General features: G+C 42.7%; 1 protein-coding gene across 1 annotated transcript in view; it reads right to left on the minus strand.

Annotated features, from left to right (window-relative positions):
- GYS2 (glycogen synthase 2) overlaps window positions 1-25,024 on the minus strand; it is a 71,781-nt gene that overhangs the window by 11,434 nt on the left and 35,323 nt on the right. Inside the window, exons 6-12 of the mRNA XM_048836285.2 lie at window positions 18,449-18,566; window positions 17,930-18,050; window positions 13,834-13,940; window positions 6,154-6,213; window positions 5,002-5,080; window positions 3,924-4,037; window positions 218-344 (exon numbers count right to left, since the gene is read on the minus strand). Of these exons, the coding sequence (XP_048692242.1) occupies window positions 218-344; window positions 3,924-4,037; window positions 5,002-5,080; window positions 6,154-6,213; window positions 13,834-13,940; window positions 17,930-18,050; window positions 18,449-18,566 (726 nt within the window). The remainder of the gene's footprint in view (window positions 1-217; window positions 345-3,923; window positions 4,038-5,001; window positions 5,081-6,153; window positions 6,214-13,833; window positions 13,941-17,929; window positions 18,051-18,448; window positions 18,567-25,024) is intronic.

Consider the following 25,024-nt stretch of genomic DNA (forward strand, 5'->3'; position numbering starts at 1 on the left):
TCGGTCAATGGAGCAATGCCAATTTACACCAGCTAAAAATCTGATCTAAGAACTCTGCCATCAGCAGAAACTTTGTAACAGAGAGGAAACAGAGTCAAAAGCATTCTTACATCAATACAGTAGAAACTGAATGGCAAGCTACTCCATCTTTTTAAATGCCCTGAGTGGTAAAATGCATATTAAAATTCTGACAACAGTCAACCTAAAGATTGCTTACCTGGAGTATAACCCCAAGGCTCATAGTATGAGGGAAACACCCCCAAATGGCAGCCTCTGACAAAATCTTCATAGTCCATGGGTAATAATGGACTTGTTGAAGACAGGAACTCTGGGTGTAATATCACCTAGATATTCAAAACTTAAATTAGAGCCGCAAGAAAAATAAAATCAGTATTTTTAATTATATAAGAGATCAAGTAGTTAGTGCCTTCAGCTCTAGCCTAAGCCTAGAAATCTGGACATTGCCTTCTGTGTCCCTCCCTAATTCTATTTGTACAAAGCCCAGTTTGATAACATTCATAATTTTATTAAACAGTAATAAGTCACCAGGACCAGATGGTATTCACCTAAGAGTTCTGAAGGAACTCAAATGTGAAATTGCAGAACTATTAACTGTAGTCTGTAACCTATTATTTAAAACAGCTTCTATACCAAATGACTGGAGGATAGCTAATATGGCACCAATTTTTTAAAAGGGCTCCAGAGGTGATCCCGGCAATTACAGGCCGGTAAGCCAGACTTCAGTACTGGTCAAACTGTTTGAAACTTATAGTAAAGAACAAAATTGTCAGACACATAGATGAACATAATTTGTTGGGGAATAGTTAACATGGTTTTTGTAAAGGGAAATCATGCCTCACCAATCTACTAGAATTCTTTGAGGGGGGTCAACAAGCATGTGGACAAGGGGGAATCCAGTGGATTTAGTGTACTTAGATTTTCAGAAAGCCTTTGACAAGGTCCCTCACCAAAGGCTCTTACGCAAAGTAAGCTGTCATGGGATAAGAGGGAAGATCCTCGCATGGATTGGTAACTGGTTAAAAGATAGGAAACAAAGGGTAGGAATAAATGGTCAGTTTTCAGAATGGAGAGAGGTCAATAATGGTATCCCCCCAGGGATCTGTACTGGGGCCAGTCCTATTCAACGTATTCATAAATGATCTGGAAAAAGGGATAAACAGTGAGGTGGCAAAATTTGCAGATGATACAAAATTGCTCAAGATAATTAAGTGCCAAGCAGACTGTGAAGAGCTTCAAAAGGATCTCTCAAAACTGGTTGACTGGGCAACAAAATGGCAGATGAAATTCAAATGTTGATAAGTGCAAAGTAATGCACATTGGAAAACAATCTCAACTGTACATATAAAATGATGGGGTCTAAATTGGCTGTTGCCACTCAAGAAAGATCTTGGAGTCATTGTGGATAGTTCTCTGAAAACATCCACACAGTGTGCAGCGACAGTCAAAAAAGCGAACAGAATGTTGGGAATCATTAAGAAAGGGATAGATAATAAGTAATGCTACGATTTTGTCAGTTATTTTTAGGAAAAGTCATGGACAGGTCATGGGCAATAAATAAAAATTCACAGAGCCCGCAACCTGTCTGTGGCTTTTGCTTCTGTGGCTCCATGGTTTCCCGCCACCACTGTGGTGGCTGGGAGCTGTGGGGTTCATCCTCTGCTCGGGGCAGCTGGAAGATGCAGGGTGACCATATTTCCCACAGAGAAAACAGGACATCTCCAGCCACTCGCCCAAGGTGTTCCCCTTTCCCTCCACCCTGTGTGAAGCTGTCGCCTATCCCTGGAACGCTGAGGAGAGCCCCCTCAGGGGTCAGTCACCTGTCACTGGACCCTTGCAGGGGGCCCCGTTGCTGCTGTTGCCTGTTGCTGGAACCCTGCCAGGGCCCTGCTGGCTGCCAGCTGGAGTCCAGCAGTCCCTGGGGCTGAAGCAGAGAATGTCAGGGAGGTCTCTGGAAGTCACAGATTCCGTGACCTCTGTGACATAAATGTAGCCTTAATAATAAGGCAGAAAATATCGTATTGCCTCTATATAAATCCATGGTACGCCCACATCTTGAATACTGTGTGCAGATGTGGTCGCTGCATCTCAAAAAAGATATATTGGACTTGGAAAAGCTTCAGAAAAGGGCAACAAAAATTATTAGGGGTATGGAACGGCTTCCGTATGAGGGGAGATTAATAAGACTGGGACTTTTCAGCTTGAAAAGAGACGAGTAAGGGGGGTATGATAGAGGTCTATAAAATTGTGACTGGTGGGGAGAAAGTAAATAAGTGTTATTTACTCCTTCTCATAACACAAGAACTAGGGGTCACCAAATGAAATTAATAGGCAGCAGGTTTAAAAGAAACAAAAGGAAGTATTTCTTCACACAATGCACAGTCAACCTGTGGAACTCCTTGTCAGAGGATGTTATGAAGGCCAAGACTATAAGAGGGTTCAAAAAAGAACTAGATAAGTTCATGGAGGATAGGTCCATCAATGGCTATTAGCCAGAATGGACAGGAATGGTGTCCCTAGACTCTGTTTGCCAGAAGCTGGGTATGGGCGACAGGGAATGGATCATTTGATGATTACCTCTTCTGTTCATTCCCTTTGGGGCACCTGGCATTGGCCACTGTCAGAAGACAGAATACGGACTAGATGGACTTTTGGTCTGATCCAGTATGGCCACTCTTATGTTCACCCCTCTACATACATGGTACCTTTTCTTTTATAATCTCTTCATATAAACCTATTGTGGAAATATTGTTGACATCTAAAACTAATCTTCAGATGGTTCATTGGTGACATCATCCCCTCTTTTTAATAAGAAAAACAACATAATTGAATATTATGGGTTAGGGCAGGGGTGGCTAAACTGTGGCTTGTGAGCCACATATGGCTCTTTTACCACTAAAATGCAGCTTGTGAAGCCCCCACACATTTCCCCCCAGTTCTCCACTTACCAGGCTGGGGAGGGAGGGGGAAGGTGGAGAAGCTTGGGACCTCTACCTTGCAGCGGGATGGTGGAGTAGGGGAGTCCACCCTGCCCAGCAGGGAGGGGAGTCTTAGGGGTTCAGATCTGTGGGGTGTTCCTGCCGGGGCTCAGGGCTTCAGCAGGAGTGGGCCTGCAGCCCCGAACCCCATCAGGCACCTCTTCAGGCAAGCCCTGAGCCCCAGCCCCCGGTAGGTGTGCCTGGACTCTCGACTTCTGAAGATTGTCGTATGCGGCTCGGAGGGCCAGTAAGTTTGGCCATCCCTGAGTTAGGGTACGGCATTTAGCCACAACCCACAGTCGGGTGTGGTACCTAGGTACACTGCCCCAAAGGAGATCTTACAAGGAGATGCAATCCCTCTCTGAGCCACATAACACTAAAGGTGACTATGTAAGCCACATCACCCACTTTGGGAACCCTGCCCAGAAGTGTGGGCAGAAAGAGACATTTGGAGTACGGGCTCAACCTTTACTGGGCTTGCCTACCACAAATATACGGGGTTCATGTTCATTGCAAGGGTTGGAAGATGCTGTTTTCCTCTCTTTATAATATGGCCCTGTTGTTAGATTTGAGTAAACAACATATAAAGGTTTACTGGGCTGCAGGCCCATCAGGTGAAATCCCAGCCTCAAAGAAGTCAATGGAAATTTAGCCATTGATTTCAGTGGGGCCAGGATTTTAAAAATTGTGTCTAGAATGTTTTAATAACAGCTATACCACCCCAACATTAAATGCCTAACTTGAAATTCTGTGGGTAATAAGCAGGTGATGGTGTCTGTAAAAAGTGACAGGCTGTTGCTATTCAAAGAGGTATTGGGTATTTTATTCCACACATCTCTAGTAAGAATAGCTACACTTCCTCCAACAGTAACTAATTAGGATGAGGTAGTTTAATGAAATTCCATTAGGAAAAAAAAGAGATTTTACCTTAACTCTGTCTGTGCGGTTATTGAAGAGTCCAATGCGCCGGATGGTATTGAGGATCGGGTCATTGGAATCATCGATCATGTTGTGGGTGGTCACTGGAGGTAGAGACTGTCGCTACATCAGAATAAAGGCAAACTTTGACCAAGACATGAAAAACTGCTGGCAAAGAATCCATTAACAGAGTCTTAGGGTGAAATCCCAGCCCCATTGAAGTCAATGGGAGTTTTGCCATTGATTTCATGAGGACTAGGGTTTCACCCTTTGAATTTAAGGCCAGAAAGGATCATTGTGATAATTTAGTCCAACCTACTGCATAACACAGTGCCATAGGATTTTACCTGATAATTCTTTAATCTAGCCCAATAAATTCTGCTTGTAATAGACAGTATCTTTTACAAAGACACCCATTTTGATTTAAAGATTGTAAGTGATGGAGAATCACCCACACCCCAAGGTAAGGTGTTTTAATGGTTAATTATCCCCACAGTTAAAAATGGAAGAGTCCAGGAATCAAGAAGGGATGGAAATAAAGCAAGGGCTGAGATGTAGTAGGATGAGGAATTGTGAAGAATTTGAATTTACTATTAAAAGGAGAGGACCAAGGAGTTCAGGGAAATACATCAGGTGGTGGGAGTGCTCTTGTGCTACCAAAAGTAGCTAGGATGGTTTGATACTAATTCTTAAAAAGAAACACAGAGAGAATGGAAAAAACACACTGAGTTTAAAAAACTGACCCTATGAGAAACGTACATGATGGAAAATGATTCTCCAATTCATACATATCCCTGTTCACGATACATGACCCTTATATATGACCATGTTTATCTTTTCCATCCAATAACTGTGTAAGTAATAAGAAAAGGAGGACTTTTGGCACCTTAGAGACTAACAAATTTATTTGAGCATAAGCTTTCGTGAGCAACAGCTCACTTCATCGGAGCTGTAGCTCACGAAAGCTTATGCTCAAATTAATTTGTTAGTCTCTAAGGTACCACGAGTCCTCCTTTTCTTTTTGCAGATACAGACTAACACAGCTGCTACTCTGAAACCTGTGTAAGTAATGACTATTTTCTCTGACCTGAGTTGAAAAGATGGCTCTTTTCATAATGGTTACATCATCCCGGTCAAGGATCTTGTTCAAATCTGGAATTTCACCCCTGCAAAGGCAATACAGACAGGGTATATCGCCAAATGGCTTATCATTTTTTTCGGAAATTATGATTAAGAGTTTGCGTTAAAGTTACACAGAGAAGATGAAGAAACTGAAATAGAGCTGATCCAAAATTCACTGAAGTCAACAGGCATCTTTCCAGCTTCTTCAATCAGCTTTGAATCAGGTCCTTATAGAGTTTTGTCCTGTTTTCTCTATATTGTATCCACATGACTATCCTGTCCTCTTTCTCCCCTCACAGCTTTGCTGCAATTCCCCCTTAGATGTATTTGGAATATTTGAAAAAGAAAACAAGTCACAAAATCTGTCATGAACTTTTATTTCTATATTTTTGTCAAAATTTCATTTTCATTTTAAAAAAAATCCAATCAGCTCTATAGCTGAAACCAAACAGGGCAAAAAAGTGTAAAAAAAAATTGTGTCCATTTTTGATAGACATTTTATTTTTGTTGTTTTTTCTAACCCAATCTTTTGCATTTGGGATCATATAGATCTTCCAACTCAGGCTAAGCTCTCTTTGAAATCAATGAGAGTATGACCTGATAAAGGAGTACAGAGACTTTCTTCCTTTTTACTATAAGCAAAGTTTCAGCGTATCGGAGTTCCACTGTATTTTATCTACCTAAGCTACTTATATGGCCGCATTACCATAATACCCCACAATCCTTAATGTATTTATCCTCACAACACCACAGTGAGGTAGGGAAATACTACTATCCCCGTTTTTTAAATGGGGAACTGGGACAGACAAAGATAACATTTTCATAAGCACCTAAGTGACTTAGGAGCCTGCATCCCATTCATTCTCACTGAGACTTAGGTTCTTAAATGTTTAAGTCACTTTTGAAAATGTTACCCTAAGTTACTTACCAAAGTTCACACAGGAAGTCTATTGTGAAGCAGGGACTTGAACATGGATCTCCTAAATCCCTAATTACACCATTTGTTCCTATCTCTTCCCAATTCTTTTCTTATATCCATAATACACATATATAAACAACACGGGTGATACAGCTGGCTCCTCTGCAATATCAACACAAAAGTAACCTACATACTCACTTCAGTAGTGCATCGTAGAGTTTCTTTCCAAATTTTTCTTTCACACATTGTGCGGTGTCCCTAGTAAATAAATATGAAAAATGGGACATGTCAGGGGGAGGGCCAGAACACACAGTGCTCCTGCTGGTGCTCTAACTTAAGCAGGGGGACCCAGGATCAGGGGAGGCAGAAAGCAAGCTACGGCACCTTCCCCAGTTCTCAGCCATACTGACTGTGATTTCAGCACAGCTGAGGATATGACCCACAGAGATTTGCCCAAGGCCAAAAACAAAGTCAGTGGTAAAACCAGGACTAGAAATTGGTAGTGCTTGCTTCCCAATCCCTTGCTCTGACAAATAGACATCACTAATGTCTCTGATACAGAAAAACAGCACCGCAATGTCTTGGGTGGAAAAAGCAGTGAAATGCGACACTTTTCAAGGATGAGAGGTTTTAAATTTAACCTAACCGAGGGGCGAAAAGAGAGACAGAGAGAGAAGAAATAGGTTTGTTTTAAAATTCCCACCCGCAAGAGCCTTCAAAAACAAGGAATAGGACAAACTGTAGATAAGCTGCAAGCTGTTCCTCCTGATAAATTGGTTTGAAAACCAGATAACCTCTTGGCAAACCTAGGCCAAGTTGAAAACTCATAATAAATATTGTCTGGAGCAGATTTTATGTCATTTAACATTTTGTTGTAGCCTGTGGCGGATTAATGATTTTGCCGCCCCTAGGCCCTGAAATAATTGCCACCCCCCCAGGAGCTCCCGGCCCCCCCCCGCCGCAGCTCACCTCCGCCTCCTCCCGTGAGCGCGCCGCCGGGTCCTGCTTCTCCCTGCTAGTGCTTGTGCGCAAAACAGCTTTGCAAAGGAGGGGGAAAAAAGGGGGACGCGGCGCACTCAGGAGAGGATGTAGGGCCAGGGCAGGGATTTGGGGAAGGGGACCAATAGGGGCAGGGAGGGGGCAGGGCAGGGCCAGAGTTGGGGCAGGGCCGGGGGCGGAGGCCGCGAACCGGCGCCGGGGGAAGCAGCCTCTGGCTGCTAGTATAAATTTGCCGCCCCTGCAAATTTGCCACCCGAGGCCTAGGCCTTGTCGGCGTAGGTATTAATATGCCACTGGTTGTAGCCCTTTTGCACACCAGTGAAAAGCTCCTTTAAGGACAAGTTGCAGTTAGCAAATCCAGCCACTAGATGGCATTTCACAGAACATAAAGTACAGCTAAATGCACTGCACTCAAAAAACAGCAAAGGTAGTGTAAAGTCATAAAATACTTCAATGGGACTTTTCCTGCCTTTTTGCTTTTTGAGTATTAGCGATGGGCCTGAGGCAAAAAATATTATTGGAATACCCTGAACCTTGGAAAAATTGGATACCAGCTCCCAACTGTTGGTTGCCTCCTGGGTTACAGTGGCTAGACTGGTTTCAGAGTAACAGCCGTGTTAGTCTGTATTCGCAAAAAGAAAAGGAGTACTTGTGGCACCTTAGAGACTAACCAATTTATTTGAGCATGAGCTTTCGTGAGCTACAGCTCACTTCATCGGATGCATACCGTGGAAACTGCAGCAGACTTTATATACACACAGAGATCATGAAACAATACCTCTTCCCACCCCACTGTCCTGCTGGTAATAGCTTATCTAAAGTGAGCATCAGGTTGGGCCCAACCTGATGCTCACTTTAGATAAGCTATTACCAGCAGGACAGTGGGGTGGGAGGAGGTATTGTTTCATATTCTCTGTGTGTATATAAAGTCTGCTGCAGTTTCCACGGTATGCATCCGATGAAGTGAGCTGTAGCTCACGAAAGCTCATGCTCAAATAAATTGGTTAGTCTCTAAGGTGCCACAAGTACTCCTTTTCTTAGTGGCTAGACTCTATACCCCACCAACACAAAAAATGCAAGGCAAGAAGTAAGTCATTCACACCTCTTCTAATCCCCACTAAACAGCTCCCCTTGTCAGCCCCAACCACCTCCCTTCCACACGTACATATTTGCACCTTCACTCTGAATAACCAGCCACTACCTCACAACCCCTTCTATCTTTAATGGTTCTGAACAAGCTTTGTAAAGATGTTCATGGGAGTTGGGTGCATAGTTGCTCTTTTCTGCATTTGGAAATTCCCCTCTAGATGTTTGTGTGCTCTGATAGTTAGGATGTAGTGGTAGCTAACTGCAAAACCTTAACAGTGACCTCAGAAGCTTTAAGGCAAAATAACTCCCCAAACACATGGAATGTGTGACAGACAGATGTGCTGATTACAGCTGGGCAAATTATTTTTTGGCACATGGGAAATTAGCTGAAAAATGCATTTTTGGGTCACAAACTATTCATGAATTTGGACTGAATTCGGATTGAATTCAGCAAATAGTTTCATTTCTAAACAAAATTGGATTTTTTTTTTTAAAGAAAAAAGTTAAAATTGGTCGGCCATTTCAGAATTAAATGTTTTGACTTTGTTTTGAAATGTCATTTTGTTAGCAAATTTAGTTTTTTTTTTAACAAAGGTGAAACACACCCCCAAATGACCCCAAACAAATTAAAAAAAAACAAAAACAAAACAGTTTAAGTGAGAACAAAACTTTTTTTTTCTAAAAATACAGATTTTGATTGTTTAATTCTCCAAACTGAAAAATCTATGATTTACTTAGCTCTAATGCTTATCTATTGATATAAATGATATAAAAACATCTGAGGTCACTTAAAGTTGTGTGTTAAATACAAGTGTGCTGAGGCTGAGGTATGAAAAAGGAGCACTGGATTGTGTTACTGACAGTGCAGTAGGCAGGTGGAAAGGAATACAGAAGTCTTTTTCCTTAACGTACTTCCCTGTTTTTAAAATTATAGGTGGATGCGGCATACCCTGCCACAGTCTTAACTGGCAGTAAATGCAGTTTGTGTGTGCTATTAATATAGAGTTAGGGTGGTTTTGACAAATTACACTGTGCATAGTTCTGTTTGTGCTTTGTATTGGTGTGTACAACTTAGCACTTGCCTGTCCTGGTGATATTTATACGGGGTTGGCTACACCAGAGCAAATCTCCAGCATATAGATTCATAGATTCCACAGCCAGAAGGGACCACTGAGATCATCTAGTCTGACTCGCTGTATAGCACAGGCCACAGAACTTCCCTCAACTAATTCCTAGAGCAGATCTTTTAAAAATACATCCACTCTTGATTTAAAAATGGTCAGGGATGGAGAATCCACGGTGACTGTGGGTAAATGGTTCCGATGGTTAATTACTCTCACCATTAAAAAATTTACACCTTATTTCCAGTCTGAATTTGTCTAGCTTCAACTCTCAGCCATTGGATTGGGTTATATTTTTCTTTGTTAGACTGAAGAGTCCATTATTAAATATTTGTTCCCATGTAGATACTTTTAGACTGTAATCACATCACCTCTTAACCAACATGGATGTGCTGCACCAGTTTTAAACCAGGGGAAGCTGTATTGGTGCAAGCCTCGTATTACAGCAATGTAATGTGTCTGCAATGAGGATTTGCATCAGTGTAGCTACATCAGTACAAATATCCTCAGTACAGACAGGCTTGGTGTCAGACTGCCCATGCTTACTGTGAGGTATGTTTTTCTGCAGTGCAGAAAATATATAAAATGTATGTTGCTTGTGACCATTCAGAATTATACCATCTTTAGAATCACAGAATATCAGGGTTGGAAGGGACCCCAGAAGGTCATCTAGTCCAACCCCCTGCTCAAAAGCAGGACCAATTCCCAGTTAAATCATCCCAGCCAGGGCTTTGTCAAGCCTGACCTTAAAAACCTCTAAGGAAGGAGATTCTACCACCTCCCTAGGTAACGCATTCCAGTGTTTCACCACCCTCTTAGTGAAAAAGTTTTTCCTAATATCCAATCTAAACCTCCCCCACTGCAACTTGAGACCATTACTCCTCGTTCTGTCATCTGCTACCATTGAGAACAGTCTAGAGCCATCCTCTTTGGAACCCCCTTTCAGGTAGTTGAAAGCAGCTATCAAATCCCCCCTCATTCTTCTCTTCTGCAGGCTAAACAATCCCAGTCCCTCAGCCTCTCCTCATAACTCATGTGTTCCAGTCCCCTAATCATTTTTGTTGCCCTTCGCTGGACTCTCTCCAATTTATCCACATCCTTCTTGAAGTGTGGGGCCCAAAACTGGACACAGTACTCCAGATGAGGCCTCACCAATGTCGAATAGAGGGGAACGATCACGTCCCTCGATCTGCTCGCTATGCCCCTACCTATACATCCCAAAATGCCATTGGCCTTCTTGGCAATAAGGGCACACTGCTGACTCATATCCAGCTTCTCGTCCACTGTCACCCCTAGGTCCTTTTCCGCAGAACTGCTGCCTAGCCATTCGGTCCCTAGTCTGTAGCTGTGCATTGGGTTCTTCCGTCCTAAGTGCAGGACCCTGCACTTATCCTTATTGAACCTCATCAGATTTCTTTTGACCCAATCCTCCAATTTGTCTAGGTCTTTCTGTATCCTATCCCTCCCCTCCAGCGTATCTACCACTCCTCCCAGTTTAGTATCATCCGCAAATTTGCTGAGAGTGCAATCCACACCATCCTCCAGATCATTTATGAAGATATTGAACAAAACCGGCCCCAGGACCGACCCCTGGGGCACTCCACTTGATACCGGCTGCCAACTAGATATGGAGCCATTGATCACTACCCGTTGAGCCCGACAATCTAGCCAGCTTTCTACCCACCTTGTAGTGCATTCATCCAGCCCATACTTCCTTAACTTGCTGACAAGAATACTGTGGGAGACCGTGTCAAAAGAAGACAGAGTTGAAGTTTGGTTGTTGGATTTAGTGTATGGATGCTGGGTGGCATTGGTGGTCTGTGCTATACAGGAGGTCAGACTCGAGGATCTGGTGGGCCCTTCTGGCCTTAAGCTCTATGAAGTGACAACCTGGTGTTCCTGGTCATCATTATGTTTATGGCAGGATTTAGAATGACATGTTTTCTCTATTTCATTCATTTTTACTATCACTCATTGTTACTAATGTTTATTTTTCATATGTATAAATTAAATCTTTTTAAGAATGAAAACTATTAACCATTTAAATGTGGAATGGGGCTATGGGGTGTACATGGAAGAGTGGGAAGGGCATCAAGCCAGGGAAGCTGCAGGGGCATTGGGGCCAAGGGTGTAGGAAGGGAATCTGTGCCAATCTGAACAGCAGGGGTCAGAGATTCAGCAGAGAGCTCCACTGACCAGCACTGTTCTCCAGCCCCCATGCCAACATCTATGCCTTCCCCACATATTTTCCCCCTTCATGTCCATTCTACCCCTCATCCAGGCCCCACCCCTCATTCCCTGGAAGGTCTTGATCCTTCCTAGTGAGAGTCCCTGTTAGTCTGCTCACCTCTGGTCCATCAAACTGGGGTGACCTTCTGGCAAGCCACACAGGGTTAACCAGAAATGGCAGTTCTGCTTCTGAGTCAACTCAATCTGTGTGACCCCACCTCTCTGACCCTGTTTCAAAAGTGTCCTAGCCCTGAGCATGTGAGTGTGAAACATTTGGGAGTCATTGTGAATGTGTTCCCTTAGCTAGGGGAAGGCAAAAGAGTATGTCTGGCAGGAAACATTGCAAAAGGGGAGCTTTGAACAGTTTTTCTCTTACAAAAGTTAGTAAATTAAAAAAAAAATTACATAGAAAATCCAATGGCTTCCTGCAGAGTTATTGTGCTAAATTTGGAGGCTGGATTAAATCAAAGTGTGGAAAAGAGGGGGTTTATTTCTGATTTAAGTGTGAATCTCAATGCAGCCTTGACTATGGAGTTTCTTTTGCTTCCACCCTATCAGTGGGCAGAGCCAAGTCTGATTGCCACTCTTAATGTTCGGAAGAGTCTATATGTGAAGTTTGTTATTTACTCAGTCTGTAAAATGAGCTGAACCAAACCCTTGGATCTGAACCCCACTGAACATTGCGGAACGCTGGATTCTGATCTGAACTTTGCAGCATGGGGTCATTTCTAATGAATATTTGAGATGAACTGGGAGAAAACAAAGGGAGGTGCGTGAGGAAAGCTAAATAAGGCTCCACCTGGATTCATGCCACTAGCTGCCTCTGAAACTCATTCAAATAGGATAGGCTGCTTATTTCACAGCACAGGAAGATGGGGCTTTATATCCTAGATCAGCCAACTTCTATCCCCTGATTACTGCCAACCTCTTTTGGCATTTAATCTCCATGGCATCCATGATATCAGCTAGTGTTACAAGGTAATGCTGATGGCAGGTCCTTTTATCCAGCAGCTTAAGATGATGATATATGCAGTACTGCATATGATTGCTCAAAGGCTGTTTAAAGCTCGAGTATGTGGCAGCAGTGTTCTACATACTCTGATATAGCATGTCTTGAGGAACAATGCACACTGTAGGGTTTTAGCTTGCTGAGCTGAGGTAGATAGGATCAATTTATCCTGAGTTGCACTGGAAAATCAGGGACCACATACTGTAGCTACAACAGGCTCTTCCGTTCATCCCAGCCAAGCCCCAGTGTTTTCCCTTTGTATGTTTCTCTTAATTTAAACTTTGCCTTTTCATTTTTTCTGAGAAACACAAAAGAGGTCAAAATGCTTATTGTAAACATGGCTGTTTTTCACAGTGCACAAAGTGTCCTACATCTGACACTGAGAGAAATCCTGGCCTCACTGAAGTCAATGGACAAACTCACACTGGCTTCAAGGGGTTTCCAGGATTTCACTGCTACAGTGTTTCTAGGCACAGGACTGATGCTTTGGGCAAGCAGTTCTTGTGAAAAACTACAGGTACAGCTCCCAGGAAGTTTCACGTATTCTTTTAAGAGAGCAATAACCTTCCACTTAATAAAGCATAGCATCTTTGAGGCAACTGGTTTTAGAGGGATGACTAGAGAGAATGTGTGTTGGATGCCCTTGATAAAGGTATTCCTATATGAAAACTGTGGCAGATGAACAAATCTGATCTGAGTTTTCTCTTTGATTTCTCTCTAGTTCTCTATGGCAACTACTAGATCAGTTCAGTGATCCCAAGGATACTACTTCTGTTACTATTGTGCATTTCTAGAGTATGAACCATTCAAGGATCTCAAAATAATTTACTAATATTAATCAACTGAGCCACCAAACAACCCTTTGAGACATTTAATAACAATACTAGTACCCATTTCTTATATAGTACCTTTCATCCACAGATCTCAGAGTCCTTTAGAAAGGTGGGAAGTATCAACACCATTTTACAAATGGGGAAATTGAGTCAGAGAGGTTAAATGTCCAAGAGTGTTGCTAGAGATCAAAGGCAGGATGTGGTCCAAAGTGAGTATCAGGATCAGACAGAAGACCCAGGGCTTGATTCTCCACTGTCAACACCTGGTGCTGTCATTTACACCCAGATCAAGTGAGTGCAAAATGCGAACCTTCTGATTGGAATGCTAGTGTTTAAACATTCACTTTACATGGGGTAAAAATGGTGACAAGGGCAAAGCTATTGAGCATCAGGTTCCTTGTTAATAAACTAGAAAAAGGAAGGGGAAATACTTGCCCTAATTTATTATCCTTATCTCCCTCTTCCCCACAAATGGACTCAGGTTACTTACTATCTTGCATTTAGCCAGAGGAAAAGTAATGAGCCTTATTCTCCACCAAAGCCATTCACTTATCCCTTCAATTCACCATTCAAGAGCAGTAATGAGAATGGTGATTACCATAGTTGCTTTCGTACTGCCTGGCCTTTCAGTGTTTCCACATTGAAATTGTTCGTCTTTGCTGGCATGATGAAGAACACTACGACTGTAACATCACTTCTGTGAACCTAAATAGAGGAAAGAGAGGGAAAACTTGCAATGTAAACAAGAAACCATTATGCAAAAACTAACAGAGATTCCAGACAATACAGAAACCTTGTCCACACTGGGAATTAGCCATAGCAGATGGTCAGCAGAACCCATCAAATTTTAACTAGTTGTTCAAAAAGGCCCTGATCCTGCAATGAGGTCTGTGGGAGTGGACTCTGCCTTCAGTGGGGCTCTGTGTAAGTGAAGGAGTGTGCTCAAACATCACTCATTGCAGGACTGGAGCTAAAAGGGGTTACCAGGAAAGTCAAATACATTACTGAAGATCTACACTGTTATTTTTTACTCTTACCACAAAGATTTCAAAAGATGTAGATGTAAAGCCAAACTGCAAAGATAAAAATCATACACAGTATTTAAAACCATAATATTAAGTTACTGTGATAACAGCTAAGATGATTTAAACTGAAAGAATTGTTTAAAATCAAATGCAGTTTTTATCATTTGTCCCATTTCTTTGCACACTGCGTTTCAAATCAGCTCGACGGGTGTATCCCCAGCAGGTATGCAGCTAGCATAATTTTCTCCTACAGGTCTCCTAGGGCTTGTTGCAGCCAGCAGAAACTGCATGCCATGGAGAATCTGGGCCTTTGTTTATAGTTGATTTTTCTTGCTGGTTCTCTCTCCTGCCTTAGCACAATGATGTTTTTGCTTGTTTGGTTTTTGGCCTGGGGGGAGGGGGACGGGGAGAAATGCAAAGCTCCAGGGAAATATTGACATAGAATAGAAACCCATTTTTAAAAATTTTAATTTATAAGCATGTTTATTAACATTAGGGGTTGTAAAAATGTTTCATTTAATTGCAGCACATCTACATTATGAGCCTAATGTATCTGACAGCTCCCTTTATGGAGTTACTGGCACCCTCTAGAAAATTTTGAAAGCTGTTTAGAAAGAATATGTATTAGAAAAGGACATGAACCAAAACCTGGGATGCAAGCATCTTGGACTTCAGGGAAGTTTGCTTCTGTATCATGAAGACATAGTCAACAGATGTACATCCCTTGCCACTAGAATGGGCCACAGTGCTTTCTCTTGGTGTAGCTGAGGGGGGTCTGTTCCACTATCCCAATCCATTAGCCACCTAAGAGATGAACTACGTTACAGCTGCTGGAGTGGTCCCAAAAGGGCTGCTCAAATGGCTGGAGCACTGCACTACCAGCTTTTTCCTCTCTGATCCCCAGCATCCGTCCTATCTACCTGTGTACCAGAGGCATTGGGGCTGGCAAGTGGTATAAAACAAGCCGGCTTTATGCCAGATATGGTTTCTCCCATGCAGGGGGAAAGGCCTCATCAGCCCTCTTTAGGGCAGATACAAGGTCCCTTTGTGCCATGACCTTAGCTGTTAATAAAATATACATTGAAATGTTGGAGAGCAAGGATCTGTCCCAACCAAGCTTTCAAACCATCACCAAAATGGTTCTGTAAAATATTTACAAATATTTTCATCAGATGCCACATATATGTAGAGATGGGACACGCCATTTGAGAAGCATGTGAAGGGAAGCATTCCTAGATTCACAAATAGCACAGATAGCTTGCTGCTCCCAATTGGATTATCCTCAGCAATAATTGCAGACCGGATGTTCTCCATGATTCTTGTCAGCCACACTTTTTGTTAATGTCAACATTAATTAGATACAATAATAGAACTGTGCAATGCATCACCTAAGCAATTCTCTCTCCTCTTCATTATGCAAGACATTAGCTGTAAACAGCATTAGCAAACCTTAGCTGGGTGAATGCCGCTAAAACATGGCTAATGTTATATCACATTTAACCACCAGTATAAGGTGACTTGTTGTGTTGAACAGATCAAGTACTTCCATTCAGTCCACTGATTTCAATATCATAGAAACATAGGACTGGCAGGGATCTCCTGGGTCACTGAGTCCAGCCCCAGCTATTGCAGGAAACCCGCCCCGTCATAAATTAATGGATGATGGCAGTAGAGCAACTGTAGTGGAAAAGATTCTTCTGTGATCCCATGACTCTAGAAGCTTGGGCTTTAAGAAAAGCACCAAATATCACGAGATTCATGATAAAGTTCTGAGAGTTGGCAACACTGCGATGGAGTAAGATAGCAAGCATGCCTTCCAATATTTCTCTATAGTTCAAAGGAACAAAAATGAAAATCTGGTGGATACTAAGGGCGAATCACTGAACTGCTACTAAATACACTCTATACAGAGCAGAGGGCAGCACTGCAGGGGCACAGAAGCTGCAGGGGATGGAGTGACACAGGTAGGAGCACAAAGGCACAAACAGTAGCTGTATACCCCCCACGAAGTCACTGTTGGGTGACAGAGATGTTTGTCGGTCTCACAAAAGGAATCAATTTAAAAGTCAATTGGGTCTTCTATTTTTGCCAGTCTGCCGTACCTAGGGTTTATTGTTATTCTGGAAGTTTCTTTAGCATCGAGATTGTAGCATCCCAGAGATGTGGAAAGTTCTGCTTGAGCTGGCGGTGGGGACCACATTTTCCTGCTGTGCCCGGGTGAATATGCAAAGCCTCCACAGGCCTTCTAACAATAACACAGTTTCAATACAAGGGAAAGTCTTTGAGAATGAAATTAAACTACCCCCCCAACAAAAAGCCTAATGGAGTGAGGGGGCTAAACTGGAAACTAGATGAAATTCATTCCCCAGTTTGCAGGCAGGCTTAGGGGCTGGAAGAGCAATCTCTGCCCCTTGAACCCACTCTGCAGGACTTGGTGGCTACTGGATGCAGATAAGATCTCCCTTGGCCTGTTCCAACAGCTGTTCCACATGGGTCTATTGGGAGCAAGTGCAGATGGCCACAGTGAACAGAGGGTTACAGATGCTCCCCGATACAACCTTCCCTGTCACTTCAACACAGGGATTTCATGGTGTGAAGATTCTTGCATATGATCTACACACTTGGGTGAACGTCACACTGATAGAATTGAGAGAGAGAGAGAGAGAGCGTGCACACACGCGCATTTAAATTATCTGCAGCCACACTATTGTCTGCTAAGAGCAAAATAATACATTTGATTTCTGTGTGCCCTTGCCCAATAGACACAATCAGATACTTGAAGCTAAGCCCTACTTCAAAAATAGTAATAGAACCTCTGCACCAATTACTATCAAAACTCCTAGGGCCCCAGTCTCTGCTACACTAAGGTCACTTCATGCCACTCTGACAGTGTAGAGGGTCCTTAAAACCCTCCTGAGACTATCCCCTGGGCAGGGTGCCTCCTCAACTAGACAGAGATGGCATAAAGGATCTATGCTGGCCTTGCTCCCATTCATTGGTGTAGGAGGCATACTGAGGGCAGGTCAAGATAGCAAGGAGGTATAGCCAGAGCACACTGTACGACTGCTTTTCCTCGAGTTGCAAGGCCATGGGAAGTAGCGTTTAATTTACAGCAGCCCTGAGGCTGATCTGACTTAGACTGAGCCAAGCAGAACTCTGACTGCCCCAAAGTATGTGAAGCTACCTTCGCCCCTTCCTACCCAAAGCACAGAAATGGTAGTACTGAGAAATTGGTCCTTCATGCAGAGGACTCCAAGTTCCTGGGATAAACATGGTAGGAAGGAGCTGAGCAGGATGCAGCCAGAGGCACCCTTTGGATGGGCAAAGTGTGGGCACCACTGTTCCCTCTAAGCTGCGCACGCACACAGATCCTAAACCCCACGCACAAGGCGAAGCACCACGCGCACAACAATTTGCACAGAAGAAATTTTTTGCGCACATGGCCTGTCAAATATTAGAGGGAACATTGATGGGCACCCCAATTGACAGGAAAGTTTATGAAGCTAAGCAAGAAAGCCATCATATTGCTGTGGGACCAAAGACGTTATAGTAAACAAAAGCATGGTGAGATTTTTGTATGTGACCTTCACACCTGGGTGAATTTCATCTTGATAGAATTAAGTGTGTGTATAAGATATCTGCTATCTGCATTTCCAAATGCTTTCTTACCCGCAGCAGGAAGTTTAATCTGGATAAGGCCTCTAGAAACAAATCAGCTCCTTTGTTTGAATATTCGTATCTCCCAGCGATGAAGAAAAACAAGGTCCTTGCAAGGTTGAAGTCAAGATGGCTGCAACCAAGCAAACAAACACAAAATGGTTCAATAGGTGATCAAACAAAGCAGAGAGCAATTCTCTAATCAGTAAAGGTCACTGACATCAGCAGCTGCCTTCCTGACTCACAATCATCAAAAAGTTAAGGATTACCTACAGTAATTCATATTAAAGTGACCACTGAGCTCCATGTTGGGCAAGTAGCATACCTTTCACCTTATGCCTGATCCTACAAGGTACTAAACAGAATCAGAAATGAAATCTAGGATTTGTATCATAGCTCCCAGTCAGTCACTGGAATCACTAGGGAACATTCCACCTCAGATATAAAGTACTCTTTACAGTCTTCCTACTCTAGGTCCTCCAGGAAAAGGTCCATACAACCAGATGCCAGTTTTGAAAAGTAAAAGCATACCCATAGAAATGGCCTCGAACGAACTCTTGGATCCTAGCCTTGTACATGGCATGCAAATTCTGAAACTCATGCATTGCTGAAAATTTCTTAATATTCAAGCCATTTGGAGTAACAACATCTGGAAAAGCAAAGAAAAGGCAGAGACAAACATCTTCAGAGTTTGAGAAATCTTTAAGGAAAGAACCAAAATATCTTTAGTTGTCAATATGTAGAGATGTACTTAATCTTATTGCTCATGACGGGAAAATGGCATTCTCTAGTGCTACAGCTTTTCATCAGTTCAGTTCTATAAAAGCAGCAGAAGACTATAGACCAAATTCTGATCTTCGTTATACTGGTATAATTCCAACATAACTCCACAATGTTCAGTAGAGTTACTCCAGCTTTACACCTGTGTAATCAGGGGCTTTTGTCCCTAAGGCCACAAGAGGAGCCACCCTAGTATCTGTAGCATCAAAATTGCTTTGAATCATTTTTTACCTGCAGAACTGTACCTTACCATGCTGTCAATGTGGATGATTTGATGCTGGAATATCAGTGTCCTCTCAGTGTTGCAGGTGGGGAGTTCCAGGAGGTAGCCTGCCCAGCCAGGCTGTTGCTAAATGCCAGAATTTAGCCCTCTGCTGGTATGTTACATCCCCTCCCCACCCCCTTGTCTGGTTTGTCTCTATGGACTGTGAGCTCTTCAGGACCAGGACCTCCTTTTATTAGATATTTGTACATTGCATAGCATGATATTAGGATGGGGGCCTAAGGGGTCTCTGGGCACCACTGGAATACACAGAATTGAACACAATTTTTTAAAAATGTACTGTTCCTCAAAATATTTTAGGTTTGTCTTGAAAAAAAAAAAAAAAGCTATGCAATAGTAGTTTGCACTTCTGTAGTCTCCCTCCCCGCAACTGAGGATCTCAAAGTATTTTACAAATAGAGAATTCTTGGTATATACGGTTCACTCCAGTTACCACTGAAATGCAATCTCCACTGTGGAAGAATCCCATTTACTTCCATGAGAACTGCATTCAGCCCTCAGAGCACAGACAGCAGTTTAGAACAGGAAGCGAAGTGAACAGGGAGCCAGTCAGCACTGGCCCTAGACCAAATGGCGAGGAGAGTCTTCAGTGCCCCCCCATTGTTAAACTTTTGAATACCTTATTTTTATTGTATTGTAGCCCATTTCATGACTTTGATGCACAATTTGCATGCATGATTTCATCTCTATCAGAAAGAGGATACATCTGCACGCTAGAATCTGAAAATCTGTATTTATTCATGCCATGTATAAGCAAATAAAAAATAGTTTCCTCAAAGCTTAGAGAAACTTTTTAATTTTAAGAAAACCTGAAATGTGCTAACATCAGGAAACTGAACTGTGACCCAACATTGGGTGGACCAGTATTAAACAGTGCTACAGTAGGTGACAGCCTTACAATGTTAACCCTAGTCCTTTAGTTTGAAAGGTCGCTTTTCTCGCCTTTGCTCTTGTGAACTGAAGCACAGCATCAGAGAGATCCAAAGACTGGCCAATGGCATTTTCAGCTATAAAATAGCAAGCACTGTCGGTCTCTTGTGGGCCATCGTTGATTGAAGATATGTTTTAATGAGCCTGAGCTTTGAAAAGCTGTGCTCAGCACTTGTGACTGTGACCAGCAGTGTGAGCAGAATCCTCAAAGCTATCTGCATATGAGGAAAAAAAAGTGTCCTTTGGCTCTGCATCATGAATGAATTGGAGAACCTGGAGTGGAGAGTGCTTCCCATGTAGCAAAATGTGATGGATGTTGTCCAATTTGACAGAGATCTTTATCATTGATGTCTGAATATTCTCCATGTGTCAGCGGCCGGTGAAGGTCTGTACAATTGTTGAAGAATGTTTTCCTGTCTGCTGTCAGCTTACTAAGGTCATACAAAAAACCCCAGGTCTTTTTATCGTTCTTCATTTACCCAAACCTTTCTTTGATGGACACTTGAGCAGTGTCAACGAGCCAGAAAAAACCTCCCTCTTGAATTTTTCTTCCAAGCTTCCAGTTACCTCATCTCTGCAAACGGTCTCCTCTGACGAATACAAGTTTCCTTGAAGATAGGCTCAACTGCTAAAGTTTTCCACCATTTCTTTGGCAGCAGTGATGGCATCTTCAAATCCGTTGTCTCTGTAGGCCACAATGAAATCAAGGCAGCTTCTCATCAAAGTAGTAGTGGTCATGATGTCCATCAAATGAGTTTGTATTTCCTTGCTTACAACATTTACATAGAACAGGATGCTATGCCAAACCACAACTGAGACCAGAAATTTGAAGTCCGTGATCTGGTTTGCCAGGCTTTGCGGCTCATGCCGGATTCCAGCCTTGGCTTTACTCAACTGCACCATTTCCATCAGGCCGTTGTAAACCACAGTCACTTGGTACCTCACTGACCTTATGCAGCTCTCCCAGCAAGTGTCACTTAGCGACTTCACAGTCAGATTTGTAACATTGTCCATGGGGATCTTCTACTCGATCGTTGATGCTGAAAACAGGATGTATATTCTTTGCAGTTCTCCAAAAGAGAGAGATACTGAATTTAAAGAGGATGATGCTGCATCTGACACAACCACGTTGAGGGAATGGCAGCCACAAGGCAGAAAGCTCTTGGATTCAGCGCAAGGATCCTTGCCTGGACAACACTGTTTCTTCCCTTCATATTTGTGCCATGGTCATAGCCTTGGCTGCAGCAGTCGTAAAGCTTTATATTATTCTCATTTAAAACGTTCATAACCAGTTCTGTTAGGCTTTTCCAGTAGAGTCACCCACAGACCGGAAACAGATTAAATGTTCCTTTACTTGGATGCAGCCATCTTTGTCATCAACAAATCTTACTGTAAATGGCATTCATTATTAATGCAGTCCATTATTACAGCGTAGTACTTTACTTTGCCGAGCAGCATCAATATGTTTTCAACCAACCTTCCTGGTCATAAGGTCAATTAATTTGTTTTGAACTGTTTTGCTGCAGTAATGCTCCATAGCTTCTTTATGAAATACTCGATGTAGGTGCTCACGCATGACATTGTCATATTTCCCCAAGGAGCTCTACCAAATTGAGGAAATTACTGTTATGTTCAATGAACAACTTATCTGACGAGCCCCAGAAAGCCAAATTATTCTTTGCAAGAAAGAGGATAATTGAGATCAGACACTCGAACACGTTCCTCCAATGCTGGGTTTCTACATTAATAATGTGCTGATTTTCTGCATCTATGCATTTATTCCCCACTTGAGCCTGGACTCAACCTCCATCCATTAGGACTAGGCTGAAAAATGACCTGGTGACTTTTCATGTTGCTTCAAAGCATCAGCTAAATTATGCCAGTAGTTGTACCCAGAAAGCACAAGCAACAATTTGGCATTCCTGTCAAATATTTTGTAACAAAAGCAGAACACTTTGTCAGTTGATTTCAAGTAAACTAGCCAATGCCGATTCAGTTTCTCACCATTCTCAAGCACTCTTTCACAGTGTGACTTTGAGAAATGTTGCTTCTGCTCATTTACTGGAAATATCATATCCTCGATTTTGCCCATCCCATTCAGAATTGTACAATCAATATCAGTGGAGTTTAGGATCGCTGGCCATAAAGCAGGAGCTGATGTATCTATTTGTAGAGTGCAATTTTTCTCACCGCTGTTTCTGTCATCATGCGAGGCTGATTCTTCTTTATTGTTTCTCTCATTTTCATGTAAACCAGATTTTTCTGTCATTACTTTCTTTTTTCATTTTTGCCACATTCTTCATCATCACTCTTTTACACCAAAACTGAACGATTCTCCATAACTTTCCTCATATTTCCATTCCTGGTCTTCAGGTAAATCTGCTAATTCCTTAGTAATAGGACTACCATAATTTACGCTTCACTCCTCAATTTCTTCTGCACTGAGACTATTGCTACTGCCAAAGCCTGGTCTATGTTGTTCTGTTTCAGATAATTTCCCATCAGATTTGCCCCTTGCTGCAAACTAGACTGCAATTGAACTTTTCACTTCCTATACTGAGCTCCTGAAGGCTTCTTCGAGGGCATCTTTTATTTCCTATGGGGGAAAACAGACAGCATCAGGGAGAGCAAGTGTCTATGTTCTGCAGTCTTAGAAAGTCATCAAACATTAGGTGTTAAGCATGACAAAAAAGTAACAGTATTTCTTTTATATTGTTGCGTAGATAAAAGGCTCAATAGATACCTCTGGTGTCTCATTAAATATGTCCTTTATTAGTCGCTACGTATTTTAAGATTTGAAGAGTGTACAAGTACACTTTCACAATTACACACTAAAATAAGGTTCACAATATTACAGCTGGGCTCTCACTTTACTTCAGTTCATTCTTATATCGTGTTAAATGACTGGTGATGCGCCGCCCCTTATATACCCACAAGGGCATGGCTGATAACATTCTAGGAGGTCTGAGGAAAATATAGCTCTCAGAAAGTCTGGAAAGTTTCATGAGATTCTACAAAGATCCAGAACATTCTAGGAGATTAGTGAAAAACAATACGGAATACCTGAAGCATGTTACTTTAACATTCTATTTTCCCTTTTGTTGCAAACAACAAAAACAGCATCCTGAGCCTGATGACCCCCAAGCCCAGTACCCGAGGCGGTTGCCTACCCCTAGATCCACCCCTGGAGCCAGGACCTCAGGTGGTGTAATTCAGTGTAGCACTATTGACTTTAATAGAATTACGCCAATTTACACTAGCTGAGTATCTGGCCTATCATGTCTAACTACAGGGAGTCTGTAGAGATGCAAGAGGTAATTACCAGATAACCCCTCTGGCACTGGTGTTAATACCCTTTATTCTCATGAGAAGAGTCATGGGATCCCTAGTGATCATAAGTCAGGTCCTCTGTTTAATGTCTCATCTAAAAGACCCCCACCTACAGAAGCACATCAGCCATAAAATCATGCTAGTTTATTGGCTCTCACAAATAAAACTGGGTCTATTCTGCTTTCAGTACACATGGCAAACTCCCATTCACATCAATAATAATGATGGAAACCACAGATTCTTTAACAGAAACCCTATCCCCAATATGGAACTTGATGATCACAGCCATTAGGTCTCCAGGAAAAATGTTGATAATTAATCTCCCCCCAAAAATATTTATTTATTTATTTATAGCTCCATAACATGTGAAGACGCATCCAATAGATTGTAAAAATGTCTCTTATTTACTCAGGAGACCCCAGTGCCTTCTTCAGAACAGCTACGGTTCTTTTGCGCCAATACATATTTTAAAAATTGACTGAAGTGCCAGTATGTTCAGGTCCTGGTGCTTGCCTGGCATTTTCAAGATAAATGTCTTGACCATTTTAAATGATTGTCTTCAGAATGACTGTCATGTTCTACTCCAGAGGTGCCTGAATTTCTACAGTGGGTAAGTGATCCCTGTCTACTCTGTGTGCAATCTGTAAGGTGCTTGGAGATTCTGTAGGTTGAATAGCAGTACAGTATCTTAGAGTCCTTGTTAGTAGTCATAAAATGCAAATGAGTTGATCCCATAATGAATGGACCACCCAATAAATTTAAAGGTTTCAAACTGAAGGCCTTCATTTAGCGTGGTACCTGCAGGGCTAGATCAAGGCAGGGGCTTTAGGGGCTGCAGCTCAGGGCACTGGCTCAAGGCGGGCCCCGCAAAAATAAATCACAGGCAGCTATCTCCAATTCCGGGCCACTAAAAGTCCTTCTGCACGCTGCCCCCTCCCCCAGTACCATCCCCGCAGCTCCCATTGGCCGGTTTGCGGAGCTAGGAGGGGCGGCGCTTGTAGGCAGCATATGGAGACATGCTGTCTCCCGCCCCTCCCCCACCCCCCAGGGGCCACAGAGACGTGCTAGCAGCCAGCCACTACCAGGAGCAGCGTGGGGCCGCGGCATGCAGGCAGCCTGCCTGAGCCCTGCTGTGCTGCCAGCCAGGAGCCGCCTGTGGTAAGCACCTCCTGGCTAGAGCCTGCACCTCGCACCCCCTCCTGCACCCCAATCCCTTGCCCCAGCCCCCTCTTGCGCCAAACTCCCTCCCAGGAAAAAAGACTTGTATACAGGGCCCCCACAAAATCTAATAGCCCCAGTCCCACAGGAGAGTTAATCCAGCCCCAGGTACCTTTATTTGGAGAGAATCTAGACCTAGGCATTTAACACAATTCTGCTCCACCTCACCTCCAAATCCTACCCCCAACCTGCCCTCTCCTTCCTCTGATATACCTCCTGTGCTGGGGGTGGAAGTATCCGGTGTTGAGTACAGCTGTGCCATCTCCATGAGTTCTATGCCAGCAAAGCTTTCAAAAAACCAGAATTCTCAAATGGCTATTTCTGACCAGTTTCCATCCACTCTGTGTTGGAGTGTACTGGACAATCTGGATTCTACTTTGTAGCCAAATGATTTTAGTTTATTATCCAATTATTGTGTGATGTTATGATTAATCAATATGTTATATTACATATATTCATTGTATGTTGATTAGAGTTGATTTGTAGGATTATAAAAGTGTAAGATTGATCAGTATTTAGAGGAACTGTGTAATAGACATCAGTGAGAGAAGCTGAAACGTAAGAAA

Source organism: Caretta caretta, chromosome 1 (genome assembly GCF_965140235.1).
Source record: "Caretta caretta isolate rCarCar2 chromosome 1, rCarCar1.hap1, whole genome shotgun sequence".
In the NCBI taxonomy this organism is placed as follows: Eukaryota; Metazoa; Chordata; order Testudines; family Cheloniidae; genus Caretta; species Caretta caretta.